Here is a 16,511-nt window from a genome sequence, read left to right on the forward strand (position 1 = left end):
GTGATATGCTTTATTGTTAAAGGGACTTTGTAACAAAAAGCCATGGCTTCCTGGGAAAGGCCGCCCAGCTCTGCTTGGGGAGACCACTGGAAGGCAGCTGCCTCAGTGCAGAGCCTGGACTTGGACTCCCAGGACCTGGGCGATCAGTGGCACCCAGCAAGGAGTGGGTCTATGTCAGTCAGATATCCCCCAGGGGCTCCGAGACTGCAAGAGGGCACAGGCTGGGCTGAGGTACCCCCTGCCTCTGTGGCCCCTATGCACAGCCTCTAGTTTGATTGAAATCAAGAACAATAAAGGGTTTCTGGTCCAGACCAATCCAACCCAGAAGGATATGGGGTAGAGATGGAAAGTCCTTGCACCCATTTCCTCCCTCCCTGATAAACCCACACTCTGTGTGCCCTTCCAAGCTCTCAAGATAAACCAAGTATAAAGAAAGAACCTGACCTAAGTTGCCGCCTCGCACAACAATTTCAAAACAACTAAAAGGAGAATCCAAGATGGCTGCTCGGGTAGGCAACTAGCCGCAGCCGCACACAATTTCAACAAAATACAACTAAAATATATCAATAAAATGGACATTACCCAGAACTACAGGAAAGTCGACTGACTGGAAATTCTACAACAAGAAGCAAGGAGAAAACCAGAAGGAAGTGCGGAGGAGCTGTAAAAGCCCAAGGTACGGAGACACGCGGCGCGCGCGGAGAGGACAGAGCCGGAGAGGAGGGAGGCCGAGTGCCTGGCTGGTGGTCCCAAGCGGGAAGGAGAGAAAAGCTCCGACTGTGCTGGGCCCAGCTCCAACTGCTCTGAATCCCAATTCTAGGCCAGACCCCGGGGACCCAGGCTCATCCATAGAGAGCCGGGCTGTAAGGCGGGACTCAGGGGAAGCGGCGAAAGGAGGTCCCGGAGGCACGCACACTGCGCGCAGAGAAGGGCCGGCCAGCTGTGCCGCGGGATTGCCCTGACGGGAAGGAGACAGGGGCTCCAGACTGCTCTGAACGCCACCTCCAATCCCACTACCAACTGAACTGAACCCCAATACTGGACTCATTGGGGGAGAGCATAGACAGTTTGGCAGCAGGTGAAAATCGAGGGCACCTTTCTCTCAGAGGCGCTCGCAACAAGTACTGAAGGACCCTGAGTCTCAGGAATCACATAGGGCGGGGCTGAAGGAAGCCAAGGCTGTAGGCTCCACCCTGAAACCCCGCCCCATCAGGAAAGCTGCCTGCGAAAATGCCTAAACCAAATAGATCACAAACGAAAGAAATGGAGGACAAAAAGCAACTGGATATAGAGTTCAAAACCACACTTATAAGGTTGTTCAAGAATCTCCTAGAAAAGGCCGATAAAATAAACAAGACCTATGAGGATATGAAAAGGGATCAACTAGAAATAATAAGGGATCAACAAGAAATAAAGAATACTTTGTCTGAAATAAAAAATATTTTATGGAGTCCTAAAAACAGAATGGAAGATCACAAGAATCAAGTCAAAGATTTGGAACATAAAGAGCCAGAAGACACTCCTCCGCAGATGCAAGAAGGCCAGAGAATCCAGAAAGTTGAAGATAATGTAAGAAACCTCTGGGACAACTTCAAGCGAACCAACATCAGAATTATGGGGGTCCCAGAAGATGAGAGAGAGCAAGATATCGAAAACATACTGAAAGAAATAGTGACAGAAAACTTTCCCCACCTGGTGAAAGAATTAGACTTACAAGTCCAGGAAGCGCACAGAACTCCAAACAACAGGAATCCAAAGAGGACCACACCAAGACAAATCATAATTAAGATTCCAAGAGCAAAAGACAAAGAGAGAATATTAAAAGAAGCAAGAGCAAAGAAGGTAGTTACCTATAAAGGAGCACCTATACGATTGTCAGCTGATTTCTCAACAGAAACCATGCAGGCCAGACGGGAATGGCAAGAAATATTCAAGGCGATGAATAGCAAGAACCTACAGCCAAAGATAATCTATCCAGCAAAGCTATCACTCAGATTCGAAGGTCAGATAAAAAGCTTCACTAATAAAAAAAAGCTAAAGGAGTTCATCACCACCAAACCAGAATTATGTGAATTGCTGAAGGGGGTTCTTTCAGAAGAGAAAGTAAATAAAGATAAAAATTATGAACAACAAATACGTAACTATCAACAAGTGAATCTAAAAACCAAGGAAACTAAAAAAAAAAAAAAATCTGAGGAACAATATTAACTGTTGAATATAATAGAATCAGAGGGATGGAAGCGGAGTGAACTGTTTATTCTTGGGGAAAAGGGGAGAGGGGGATGTGGGAAGAGACTGAACATAAACTCTGCACCTATGGATAAGGACAATGGGGGGTGGGGAAAGGGCAGAGGGTGGGGTGAGAAGGGGGGGGGAAGGAACATTTGTAATAATATGAACAATAAAAATTTATTTAAAAAAAAAAAAAAGAAAGAAAGAACCTGACTGTAACGAGGCCCAGCCGACTTGCTGACTACAGTCAGTGCCACCTTCCTTTAGTAACCAGGAGACCCTCCGGTCTGTTCTGTTGAGGGTGTCAGTGTTAGAGTGCAGAGACGAAGGGTTTTGTGGCCTTGAGTCCCTGGTACAGAGAAGCCTGGGGAAAGTTGTGCATGATCTTGTTTAGCCCAAAAGAGGGTCTAGGCTTACCCAGACCAGGAATGTTGAGGATGCCTACTCCTATGACATCAGGCTTTCAGAACTACAGAAAAAACACAGATCTGTAACCAGAAAGAGTCTGGTGATTACCTCATGTTCTATGACATTCATGTAGGGCTGCTTTGACTCTGAAATTGGCATAATTATATACTTTATAAGTAATTTTTAATTTAATTTTAACATTTTTATTGATTTCAGAGAGGGAGAGAGAGAGAGAGAGAGAGAGAGAGAGAGAGAGAGAGAGAGAGAGAGAGAGAGAGAGAGAAACATCAATGATGAAAATCATTGATTGGCTACCTCCTGCACAGGGTTGGGGATGGTGCATGCAACCTGGGCATATGCCATTGGCCAGAATTGAACCTGGGACCCTTCAGTCATGCTTTCATATGGAAATGACATTTTGGATCTCATAGCTTAAATAAAATATGATTTTAAATATAAAGTCAGCAGCTTGTTTTAACATTTAAGAGGCGACTGCAAGGAAATCTGAAACTGCATATGTGGCCCCATCATATTTCTATTCCCACCTCCGTCAGAACTGCAAAGCCTCCCGCTGTATTTATGCTCACACTTTATGTAAACTTTAGAGCAGAGATGGCTCATTGGAGCCAGAAGCTGTCAGATGGTTTGTAGGGTCCCATGTGGGGCTAACAAGCTGAGTTCACCCAAGTGGAAGGGGACTAATGATTTGGGGATGTTCAGGTTCAAGGGGAACTCATGTTTTGGGGCATTCAGTTCCAGGGGAACTCACGCTTTGGGGTTTTTTTCAGGTTCGCTGTGATCCTGAGATCCAGGAGCTGCGTCAGTGGCAGAAGAAGCTGCGCGAGGACAAGCACATCCGCGAGCGGGTCAGACTCTTCTGGGCCAAGCAAGAGCAGAAAGGTGGGCCGCGGAGTGGAGGCAAGGCCTCATCTCAGAGACTCTGGCTTGCTGTTTCGGGATGGGCCCTGGCACCGTGTGAATGCTGAGGTTCCTGGTCTGACGGGCAGCAGGATGGGCACTGATGAGCTGGGCCCCAGTTGCTTTGTGCCCTTTACCATGTGGGTGCTGCAGGTCTGAGCTCTGGGCAGGAGAGGCCCGCTCATCGTGAGTGCACTTGCTGTTTGTTGTGCTATTTGTCTTCACTGCTAGTGTGAGCTCCATGAGGATAAGACTTTCCCTAGTCCAGAACCTGCCACAAAGTGGGCCTAAATGAGTACTAGCTGAATGAGTGAGTGAGTGAGTCAACAGGTGAAGGAGTGAGTGAGTGAATGAGTAAGTGAGTAAATGAGTGAGTGAGTGAGTGAACAAGTGAACCAGTGAAGGAGTGAGTGAGTGAGTGAGTGAGTGAATGAGTGAGTGAGTGAATGAGTGAACAGGTGAAGGAGTGAGTGAGTGAATGACTGAACAAGTGAAGGAGTGAGTGAGTGAATGAGTGAGTGAATGAATGATTGAGTAAGTGAGTGAATGAGTGAGTGAGTGAATGAATGAGTGCAAAGGTGAAGGAGTGAGTGAGTGAGTGAGTCAACAGGTAAAGGAGTGAGTGAATGAGTGAGTGAAGGAGTGAATGAGTGAATGGGTGAGTGAACAGGTGAATGAGTGAGTGAGTGAGTGAACAGATAAAGGAGTGAATGAGTGAGTGAGTGAGTGAGTGAGTGAAGGAGTGAATGAGTGAATGGGTGAGTGAACAGGTGAAGGAGTTAGTGGAGTGTGAGGCTTTAATGAGTGGCTCACAGCACCAGTGCAGGAGTGCACGTTGGGGTTCTTGTCCACTATCCCTTGTTAAGAAGTTTGAGCTGTAACTGACCACGCAATTGTGTTTCAGACCCAGGAGGGCAGCAGGCATGCTTCTCCCTGTTGTGCTTACTCTTGTGAGTTGGCTGGTTCTGTTGGCTGATGGAGGTGGTGTGCCATGTGGCAGGGAGTGGAGAGTGAGTGCCCAACAGCCAGGGCAGAGCACACATTCTCCTCCTGATCCAGACAGGAGGACAGCCAGCAGGACGGGGGTCAATAGTGCCCTAAACACGTCCCCAGATCTTCAGGGCATGAGGAGGGCAGTCTGCACGCCTGAGGAGTCAGCCAGGTGGTCTTGGAATCCCGTCAACTTCATCTGGGGACCCTGACCCAGCCGCCTCATCGTGCCTCAGGGGGCTGTGTGCAGAGTGGGACTGACACAAGCATCTGTCTAGATGGATGTTGGAGTGTCAGAGGAGAGAATCTTCAGAACAGGTCCTGGCACGTGGTTCTCACACGTGGTTTTGAGAGTATCATTGCGATACCCATGTACTTTCGCATCACAGGGGTTGCTTTCTGCCACCTACTCAGTTCCCTGGGGTCCATGTCAAGACTGGCCTGATGCCCCAGGCCTGGCATGGCACCTGGCATAGAGCCTGGCACAGAACAGGCAGTCTATGCGTACTTGGTGGTTGGATCCCTGGGCTTCAGTCTGCAGATGAAGAAAGGGAGGTCCAGGGACTTGCCCAAGGCCACCGCCTGGGGGGAGCACTTCCTGTGCTCGCACATGCCTGAGGGGTTCTCACCAGACACCCCAGGAATCCCCTGACCACGGCATATTCTTGTCCAGTGTCTGGGCATCAGGTTCTTGCTGTTTGTGTTGTGTTAAGCGAAGCTCCCGTGTAGGAGCAGGGACTGCCTGCCACTAAGTGTCCCATCGCATGTCCCCATGCTGTCATTTGTCAAGCTTGTGCACAGTTATTTCCAGATTTGAGCCTTAGGAATCTGGTTGCTATTGTGGAGATTGAGAGAAGTCCTCAGCCAGGGTGGCACTGTGATTAGACCCACAGACCTCTGATGAAGCCATTTGAAAATGAATAGAAACATAAGTTAGTCCTTCTTTAGATTTGCAAAAAAATACAGGCAGAGCCCGCTGGCGTTGCTCAGTGGTTGAGCACTGACCTATGAACCAGGAGGTCTCGGTTTGACTTCTGGTCAGGGCACATACATGCCGGGTTGCAGGCTTGATCCCTAGTAGGGGGTAGCTGATCAATGATCCTCTCTTATCACTGATGTTTCTCTCTCCCTCTCCCTCCATCTCTGAAATAAATAAAAATACATTTATAAAAGAAGGAAAAAAAGACAAGCAGAGTGATGGCAAATAAAATAGCATTTTTTATTTTTTTTTACTTCATTTAGAAACCCCACAAACCATCTGTGTGCAAACCCAGCAAACAAACACTGTTCTCCTGGGGAAGCCACTTATTCAGACTGCACTCTGTGCTGTGGTATGAATACACTCACCACGCTCACTGCCTGGGCAACGGTGGCGCAGCCAGGAGGCCAGAGGCCCAGCGCCAGCTTTGGGTGGCTGTGGTCATTTATAACCGTCTCATGTTACTCAGAGTTAGAGGCACCCCAAACAAGATTTTCTTTCAGGACAGAGGCTGTTGACATTATCCTTGAGTCTCTATCGGGACAGTTGCAGGAATTATTTTAAAATGTTGTGACAAGCATTGCCGCTAATATAATCCCAAAGAGGATACCTAAGGCATTTTTGAGATGCCATCAAAAGTACCTTCTGAATTATGTCTTTAGCTTCATATAGTCAGTAACAGTTTTCCTTTGTGCTCTGTAACAGACTATCCGTATTTAATTGGAAATCTAGTAAGAGGAGAAAGAAAGAAACCATAGAGTGTTCCCATAGCATCAGATTGTATGTGTGTGTGTGTGTGTGTGTGTGTGTGTGTGATTTATTTGTGTACCAATAATCTTTAAATGACTTTATCATGTCGTCTTGATATTTTAAAGAAAGAGGGTGAAGATGGCTGACCTGTCAAAGGAAACAAATGGTTTACTTTTATTTGTTTACCTGTTTATTCTCTACCTCCTTTTTAAAGTGGTTTGTAGTTTCTTATTTTTAGTATATGTGGTAATTAGGTTAAGGAAAAAATTAAGTAGGGAAAAGATAGAGCCACTAAATGGAGTAAACAAAATACTTAACTCCAAGGCCTACTCTGGTGGATTGTAGATTTCTTACAGACAAAGCAGAGAGGGAGTAGGGTCTGTCACATAACCTATAGTCTCCATAAGAAAGGAGGATAGGCCAGTGGCCCTGGCCCTGGCCCTTCCTCACTATATGTGATGTGCAGGGGGTCTCAGCAGTGTTCCTACATCACAGAGAAGCATGGTGAGTGGTAGGCCCACATGGTGAAGACAGAACACTGACTCCGAGGGCTTCTCCTTCAGGAAGACCCTGTGATGCGATGGGAACCACTCTTCCCCAACCAGAACATGGGATCCTTCAGCAGCACATGCAGGAGGAGGGAGCCAGGAAAGCCTGGAGGGATGAGGGGGAGGGGGATAACCAGAGAAATTCTTTCCCTGATTTTAAATCTAGAATTTTAAGTGTAGATACTAATGACAGAGCATAACCACTAGGGTTGGGTTTTAAGAGCGATTTAAGGCACAACCTCATCATGGCCACCCCACATCTAGTGCCCTGGGTGCCCTGGGGCATGCAGTGCTTAGATCGGGAAGGGCGTCTGGAGCTGATGAGTGGCTGTGATTCACACACTCAGCCTTGTTTCCGTGTGACCTCCCGCTGCTCTGGGGGAGGTGGGGGTGTTCTCTCTACTGCACAGGCAAAGCCAGGCTGAGATGAACGGGTTCAGGCAGGGTAGCATAGCCAGCAGGGCCAGAACAGCACCTGCCTACTGCCAGAGAACCCAAGGCTACCTCATGCCAAGTTGTCCTAGTCAATGTCACCCTGGTGCCAATGGGCATGCTGACCCAGGCACAGCTTCCGACAGGGAGCCAGGACCCAGCAAGGCAGTGCCCATGGGCCAAGGAATCAAGGAGGTTTGGGGTTGGGGAGGCTGAGTCCCCAGCCCCAAGGGATCTACCGCCATGTTCCTGGGAGATGTTTCTTTGGACAGGAAGCCAGGGCAAGTGAAGGATAAGGACCTTCCCTCCCAAGTTTCCTGCCCATGGAGGGATTAGGAACAGCAAGGACTTCACCACAAACAGGACGCTGGGCTCAGAACACATGGTCCGGGGCTTGGGACGGGATTTGGGCATTCACTGTACCGCAAGTGACTAACACACATGCTCTATTGTCTAACAGCAGTCAGCTACTCAGTGACTTATTTTCCAGAGACACCCACTGTCAGCTCATGGCATTTCTCCACCCATTCACCAACATAGAAGTATATTTAGAAAAACTACATCCCTTCTCTGGAAATCAAGATGGCGGCCTAGGTAAGTACCGAAGCTGCCGCCTTGCACAACAATTTCAAAACAACAACTAAAAGACAGAACGGACATCATCCAAAACCACAGGAAAGCTGGCTGGGTGGGAAATCTACAACTAGAAAAAAGGAGAGAGGCTCACAGATCAGGGGAGCCACAAGTGCTGAGGTAGGGAGATGTGAGCTCAGAGAGGAAGGGAGGCCGAGTGCCTGGCTGAGGGAGGGGAAAGGAAGCCCCTGACTGCACTGAACCCCAACCCTGGCCGAAACCCTGTGGACCCAGGCTCATATGGGTGGAGTCTAGACTATAGAGAAAGGCATCTGGAGACTCAGAGACTGGGAGACTTGGGGGAGCTGGGAGCCACAGCGTGCGAGTGAGTGTGTGCAGAGAGGTCTGAATGCAAAAGTTGCCATGGCCTCTCCATAGCGGAAGGAGCAGAAGCTCCAGACTGTACTAAATCCTAGTCCCAACTGCACTAGGATTAAAAATATTATACAGAGACTCAATCCAGTTCTGGGAGAGCCCCTGGGGAACCCACACTCTTACAAGGGGATCTGGACTGTTAGGTAGAAACTCAGGATATCTGGAAGGCAGAGATCTGAGGTGCGTGCATAAGGGCAGGGCTGGAGGGAAGCCAAAACTGTCAGCTCAGCCCTGAGACTCTGCCCCATCCAAGCTGAGCATAGAGGCTTTTGCAGTTTTCCAAGTCTAATCCTATAAAACTATGTCCAATACAGAAGGCATCATGGCATAGACCCAGTTGATACTCACATCCAAATGACCTGGAGGTCAATTCTTCCCAGTGATACCAACAACAATCAAGACTTAACTACAACAAGGCTGTACACACAGTCCACAAAGAGGAGCACCAAGTATGTCTATCTCAAGTAACAGGGGAGGCTGACCCACTGGGCCATAAAGGACACCCAGCACACAAAACCACCCTACCAACTCAGGGAAGCAGCAAAAATGCTGAGACAAGGAAACAGATCTCAAACAAAAGAAATGGAGAACAAAAGACTGGATATAGAGTTCAAAACCACGGTTATAAGGTTTTTCAAGAATTTTCTAGAAAAGGCTGATAAATTTAATGAAACCCTCAAGGATATGAAAAAGGGCCAACTAGAAATTAAACATACACTGACTGAAATAAAAAATATTATACAGAGACCCAACAGCAGACTAGAGGAACACAAGAATCAAGTCAAAGATTTGGGATATGAAGAGGCAAAGGACACTCTTCCACAGAAGCAAGAAGAGAAGAGAATCCAGAAAGTTGAAGGTAGTGTAAGGAGCCTCTGGGACAACTTCAAGCATACCAACATCAGAATTATGGGGGTGCCAGAAGAAGAGAGAGAGCAAGATACTGAAAACCTATTTGAAGAAATAATGTCAGAAAACTTCCCCTACACAGTGAAAGAAATAGACTTACAAGTCCAGGAAGTGCACAGAACCCCAAACAAAAGAAATCCAAAGAGGACCACACCAAGACACATCATGATTAAAATGGCAAGGACCAAAGACAAAGAGAGAATCTTACAAGCAGCAAGAGAAGAACAGTTAGTTACCTATAAGGAAGCACCCATACGATTATCAGCTGATTTCTCAACAGAAACTATGCAGGCCAGACGGGAGTGGCAAGAAATATTCAAAGTGATGAAAAGCAAGAACCTACAACCAAGATTACTCTACACAGCAAAGTTATCATTCAAAATTGAAGGTCAGATAAAGAGCTTCACAGATAAGAAAAAGCTAACGGAGTTAATTACCATCAAACCAGTATTATATGAAATGCTGAAAGATATTCTTTAAGAAGAGGAAGAAGAAGAAAAAAGTAAAGATAAAAATTATGATCAACAAATACATATATATCAACAAGTGAATCTAAAAATCAAGTGAATTAAAAATCTGAAGAACAGAATAAACTGGTGAATATAATAGAATCAGGGGCAAAGAAAGGGAGTGGATTGATAATTTTCAGGGGGAAAGTAGTGTGGGGGTGCAGGAAGAGACTGGACTAAAATCGTACACCTATGAATGAGGACAATGCGGGGAGGAGGTAAGGGCAGAGAGTAGGGTGGGAACTGGGTGGAAGGGAGCTATGGGGAGGCGGGGGGAAAGGAGAAACAATTGTAACAATCTGAACAATAAAGATTTATTTAAAAAAACTTTTAAGTGTATTTACACTCACAAGGTGGGGCACAAGTAGGCTTAGAGTTGTGAGTATGTAAAACAGTTTATTCTTGTATTATTATTTGCTAGTTATTATATTATTTTCCATATGAACAACTGTAAACTATTGTAAATTTGCCTCACTATATTTATAAACATACAACTATATTACATATAGTTACTGTAACTTCCTTTTTTCTTCACTTGGCAATATATCAGTGACATCTTTTCATGTCAATATATATAAATCTCTCTCATCATTTTGTAGATATGCTCTTGGTTATTTATAGAACTATTTCTGTAGGATAAATTCATAGAAAGGGAATTGCTGGTCAAAGAACATGAACTTATTAAGTGTACACAGTGACCACCATATTGTCATTCAAAAACATTTTACCAATTTACAGGTCATGTCACCAACCAATTTTGGAACTTTCTTTGGGTGGCCTAACCTTTGTTCTTAATTTTCCCTACTGTGAAATGAGAATGATTATGTCTCAGGGATAATTAATTAGAAATAAAATCATTGCTTTGATAATACCATGGCTCCTTAAGAAGAAATAATCTGTAAATTGAAGGTGTCACTTCTATTTTAATTTTTCTCTCATACATTTTCCATTATAACCTGCAAGAGAAATTAAAAATGGAATCAAATACGTCTAGTCATTTCATGCCTTGCTATTACTTCCATCCGTTATGTTTTTAAGACTTGCCAGTGGTGGGGATATTCTATGACATCAACTTTCATACATGTCTTTTCACTTAAAACTTTTCACAGCTAAGGCATACCTTCTGTTGAAATGCTTAAAGATCCCCTACTACTTGGCTGAAATTAAAAAGTAAAAAGAAAGATGATGTCCTTCTATAAATTATCTGCCCCAAAAGTTAGAATTTAAGTTTCTATAAATGGCTGCCTCCAAATGCGTTAGCTTTATTACTTTGTTTGATTGCTCAGCATTTTTCTTTACAGATGGATAGATGCAGAATGCTTTCATAGGATCTAGATAAATCTACAAACTTCTGGAAGGGTCATGAGCCATATTTGATTAAGTTTCTCACTTACTAACTGTGAAACCTGTACGGTTGGTTAACCTCTCCATGACTCAGTTTATAATAAAATGGAAATGCTAATATTAGTGACCAACCATCAAGTTTTGTGAGGATTAAATTACTTGGAATAGTTCCTGACTCATCATAATAAGTGACCAATCAATGTTAACTATTATTAGTCATGTAAAGGTTAAACATACAGTTAATATATGTTGTTATTAAGAACATTAGTTTTGAGAACCAAGATGGTGGCATAGATAAACACCAGTACTCATTGCCTCCCACAACCACATCAAAATTACAACTAATATTCAGAACAACCATCATTCAGAACCACCTGAAAGCTGCCTGAATGGAAATCTTACAACTAGAAAAGTAAAGAAGAAAGCACACTGAGACTGGTAGGAGGAGCTGGTCTAACACCTATGTGTGGCATGTTTTTAATCGGAAGGCAGATCATGGCGGTAGAGGATATTCAGGATTCCAGATCTGTGAAGAGAAGCCCCCATCACTCAAACCAGCAGGGATTGTGGCTGAGTGACACGGAGCTGTTCGAGACTCAGGCAGTCCTTCTTAAAGGGCTGGCACATGAACCTACAAAGTTCTACCTCCTCTGAGCTCCAGCATCAGGCAGCAGCTTTGGGTGGTTCAGGACATGCAGGAAAGAATTGGATGGTCTGGCATCGGGGAAGCAACTAGGGGATGGCTTTCTCCCAGACAGTGGTGTTTGCAGGGGTCATTGTTTCTATGCCGGGACTTGTCATGTGGCAGAGCTGACTGGCAGCCATATATGAGATTTCATAAGCCTGGCTCACACTGTCCCTTCCACCTTGGTGATTCCCTGAGACCCCACCTCATCTGTCTTGAAGCCCCACCTAAGCTGTTTGCACCAGTTTTTCCATATTAATAGCCTGTCCTGGCTCAGGCTTCATACTTGCTAAAATATTTTAAACAAGCAGTATCTGGGGTTACCATGATACTGCTTGTTTAAAACCTACCAATAAAAGGCCCAAGACCCGGCACTATCACCAGCCTGCCTTATTCACAGCTTGGCCTCACTTGGGCACTTTCAAGCCCGATACAAGTACAGCTATCAGCAGATCACACTGTAGCAATGCAGTGTCTGACTTTGCACCTCCTGGAAGGCCCCAGTCCCAGTGTACCTGGTGGTCAGTGTCAGACCACACCAGATTACAACTCTCCACATCCACAGGGACACACTCAAGGGGAAGACTCAGTGAGCATCAAAGGCCCATTGAAGCAATTCCTGCTCCATAGGGTGTCACCTGCACAGCAGCTCTTCACTGTAGGCACAACTGGTTCTTACAGCCCTTTGGCCTGGAGGTCAACTCCTCCCGATGACACCAACAGCAACCAAGGCTCAACTACAGCAAGTCTGTGAGCACAGCCCACACAGAGGTGCACCTAGAGTGTCCAGCTCAGGTGACTGGGGAGGCTGAGCTACTGGGCCCTGCAGAACACCTACTACACAAGGCCACTCTGACAATTCCAGAAGACAGAGCAGCTCTACCCAATACATAATAAAAAACACAGGGAAGCAGCCAAAATATGGAGACAGAGTATCATGTCACAACTGAAAGAACAGAAGAAATCTCCAGAAATAAATAAATGAAATGGAAGCAAGCAAATTGCTAGATATAGAGTTCAAAACTATGGTTATAAGGTTGCTAAAGGATTTTAATGAGAGCTTCATTAAGAGTCTTTCAAGGATCTTAGTGAGAATTTAAAATAGGTGAAAAAGGACCAGTCAGAAATTAAGCATACACTAACTGAAAAAAGAATAATTTACAGGGAATCAACAGTAGAGTAGAGGATTCCAAGAATCAGATAAACAATTTGGAATATAAGGAAACAAAAACACCCAATAAGAAGAGCAAAAGGGAAAAGAATCCAAAAATATGAAGATAATGTAAGGAGCCTCTGAGCTTCAAGTGTACCAACACTTCCATTATGGGTGTTCCAGAAGGAGAAGAGAGAGAGCGAGATACTGAAAACCTATTTAAAGAAATAATGACAGAAAGCTTCCCCCACCTGTTGAAAGAAATAGACTTACAAGTCCAGGAAGCACAGAGAATCCCAAACAAGAGGAACCCAAAGAGGCCCACACCAAGACATAATTAAAATGCCAAAGTTTAAAAACAAAGAGAGAATCTAGTTGGTCCGAAGGTTGTGGGTTATTGTTAAGCTGATTAAAAACAAAGAGAGAATCTTACAAGCAGCAGGAGAAAAGCAGTTAGTTACCTATAAGGAGCTCCCATAGGACTGTCAGTTTATTTTTCAGCAGAAACCTTGCAGGCAAGAAGGGAGTGGCAAGAAATATTCAAAGTGATGAAAAGCAAGAACCTACAACCAAGATTACTCTACCCAGCAATGTTATCATTCAGAATTGAAGGGCAGATAAAGAGCTTCACAGACAAGATAAAGTTAGAGGAGTTCACCACCACCAAACCAACATTACATAAAATGTTGAAGGGTATTTTTTTTTTAATGTTGGTTCAATTAAACAGTTGTATCTTTCTCTTTTTAAAAAAAAATGTATTTTTACTAGAGGTCTGGTGCATGAATTTGTGCATGGGTGTGCTCCCTGGCCAGCGATCAGGGAGGAACTGCGGGATGTTGACCAGCCACAGGATGTTGGCTGTGGGAACACACTATCAGAGAGCAGCTCCTGCATTAAGCGTCTGCACCCTGGTGGTCAGTGCACATCATAGCAACCAGTCAACCAGTGGTTCCAGTTGTTCAGTTGACTGGTCGCTTAAGTTTTTATATATATAGATTGATTTCAGAGAGGAGGAAAAGGGAGAAGGAAATAGAAACATCAATGATGAAAGAGAATCATTGGTTAGCTGCCTCCTGCATGCCCCACCCTGGGGATTAAGCCTGCAACCCAAGCACGTGCCATTGACCAGAATTGAACTTGGTACCCTTCAGTTCACAGGCCAACACTCTGTCCACTGAACCAAACCGGCTAGGGCTTGAAGGGTGTTCTTTAGGAAGAGAAAAAAAAAAGAAAATGATCAATAATATGAACAATAAAATGACAATATATAAATATCTATCAAGAATTGAATCTAAAAATCAAAATAAATGAACAAGAATCTAATGAACAAAATAAACTGATTACTAAAATACAATCAGATGCATGAAAACATGGAACAGACTAATGAACTTCAGAGGGAAGGGGGAAAGGGTGTGGGGAGAGATTAATCAAAGATCTTATATGCATACTAGTATATGCATAATTATGTATATACACAGACAACAGGGTGGTGAAGGCCTGGGGTGAGGTGGGATCTGGGTGGAGGACAATGGGGGAAAGGGAAGAAGGACATCTGTAATACTCTCAACAATAAAGATATTTAGAAAATGTGCCTGGTGCCATGGCTGGTTTGCTAAGTGGTTAGAGCATAGCCCTGCCGACTGAAGAGTCATGGGTTCAATTTCCAGTCAAGGACTCGTTCCTCGGGGCAGATTCCCTAGTCCTGGTAGGGATGGGTGTGGGAGGCAGCCAATAGTAGTGTTTCTGTCAGTTTGATGTTTCTCTCTTTCTCTCTCTCCCCCTCCTACCTCCCTTCCACTCTCTCTAGAAATCAGTGGGAAAATATCCTTGGGTGAGGATTAAAAGAAAAAAAGAATATTGGCATTTGGCTCGGCCAGGTGGCTCAGAATATCAATAAACATATCCTCGGGTAAAGATTAAAAAACAGAAGAGGACACTGACTTTGGGGTCTGACTGAAAGGGAGGGAGTCCTGGTCTTGGGTGAGCTGCTAGACCTCGAGGTCTGTCACTCCCTGGTCACATGGGTGTGGCTGGGGTTCCTGTGGGGATTAAATAGGATTAAATGCCTTGTATGGCATTAAACAGATCCCGGGTACAGAGTGGATGATGACTGTAAAGAAAAACAAGAGCCCTAACCTCTTTGGCTCAGTGGTTAGAGCGTAGGCCTGTAGACTGAAGGGTCCTGGGTTCCATTACGGTCAAGGGCATGTACCTTGGTTGCAGGCACATCCCCAGTGGGGGTGTGCAGTAGGCGGCTGATGGATGTTTCTCTCTCATCGATGTTTCTAACTCCCTATCCTTCCCCCTTCCTCTCTGTAAAAAATATGTTTGAAAAGAAAGAAAAACAAGAGGAGATCTTTCTTCCAGGGGGTCTCTTAGAGCAGTGGTTGTGAATGGGCCTTCGGGAGGACGTGGCTGTGAACTGGAGGGCACGGTCCACGTGTCCCCTCTCAGCGGGAATGTGCCTCGACCGTGTCAGCAGCACCCTAATGCTGTGGCCTCACTGTGGGACCCGGGAGCCAGCCCCCCCCCTGAGGCTCTTCTCACTGATGCAGCTTCATCTGGCTCAAAACCAGGGTTCTGAGTTCCTGGTCCAAAGCTGCAGTTTCCCAGCTCGATGGGCCCCGTTGTCCTTGGTGAGAGAGAAGGCCTGTCAGAGCTGCTGGGTGTCCCTGCCGCTGCACAGGAGGCCTGCTGGTCCGGCCTCAGAGAACTGCTGCTGGCGCCGGAGGCAGCTTTGGTTTGAGCGTTTGACCTCAGAGCAGCAGCAGCGAATGGAGTGTTCTCGGCTTTTGTCGGGAGAGCGGAGGGGAAGAATTTGGTGGTGAGGAGCAGAGGGAGGTGGGCTGGGTAGTTGGCCCTTGAGGAGCCTTCGGGAGAATTAAGGGGGTGTTGAAAGGAGAATTTTGAAGAATAGGATGTTGAATGGAGATTTTGTTTGATCGTGTATTTGAAGCATATGTTCTAGACCAGCGGTCGCCAACCCGTGGTCCACTGGTGGTCCTTGAGGTCCTTGAGGTTGTGACCGCTGCTCTGGACCGAGGCTTTCCTATCACACCCGGGAGTGACTCCTTCTGAAGGACGTTGCAGTTAAGAGGACGAGGCCTGGGATGGCTCCTGCCCTGTGGCATGCCGGCCTGCATAGCTGTGTGCCTGTCCCTTAGTTGCCAAGTAAATCGGCATGTCTGCAGAGATCATGATCATCATGAAAGCTCCAATTCATTGAGTGCCTACTAAGCTCCAGGCACCCTACATGTTATTCTTACCTTTGCAGAAGATTTAATAAGTAGAAGCAGCTATTGTGCCCTTCCTGCAGGGAGGAGACTGGCTCTGAGGCTGAGCCCCATGCCCTGGGCACAGCTACCGGGGCGGGGCTGAGGTAGGCACAGCTGCCAGTGAGGGGCTGAGGTGGAGGTGGAGGGGGGCCGGGCTCAGGCATACCCAGAGCCACACCACAGAGCAAGTGAGAGGCTGGCACTGCCGCTCCTGGGAGAAGCAGACAGAAGGCCACGTGGAGTGTGATTCCACTTCTGTGAACTGCCCAGAACAGGCTCATCTACAGGAACGAGCATGGGTTGGCAGTTTTGTCCTAACCAGTTTTGTCCAGTGGTTAGAGTATCGGCCCACAGACTGAGGGGTCTCGAGT

The 16,511-nt window shown here is 45.9% G+C and overlaps 1 protein-coding gene across 6 annotated transcripts in view; it reads left to right on the forward strand.

Annotated features, from left to right (window-relative positions):
• IQCK (IQ motif containing K) overlaps positions 1 to 16,511 on the forward strand; it is a 143,873-nt gene that overhangs the window by 122,489 nt on the left and 4,873 nt on the right. For all 6 annotated transcript variants that reach the window (XM_045580368.1, XM_045580369.1, XM_045580371.1 and 3 more), the window contains one exon: positions 3,429 to 3,540. In XM_045580368.1, coding sequence (XP_045436324.1) covers positions 3,429 to 3,540 — 112 coding nt within the window. The remainder of the gene's footprint in view (positions 1 to 3,428; positions 3,541 to 16,511) is intronic.

Source organism: Pipistrellus kuhlii, unplaced genomic scaffold (assembly GCF_014108245.1).
Source record: "Pipistrellus kuhlii isolate mPipKuh1 unplaced genomic scaffold, mPipKuh1.p scaffold_m20_p_122, whole genome shotgun sequence".
Taxonomy (NCBI): Eukaryota; Metazoa; Chordata; class Mammalia; order Chiroptera; family Vespertilionidae; genus Pipistrellus; species Pipistrellus kuhlii.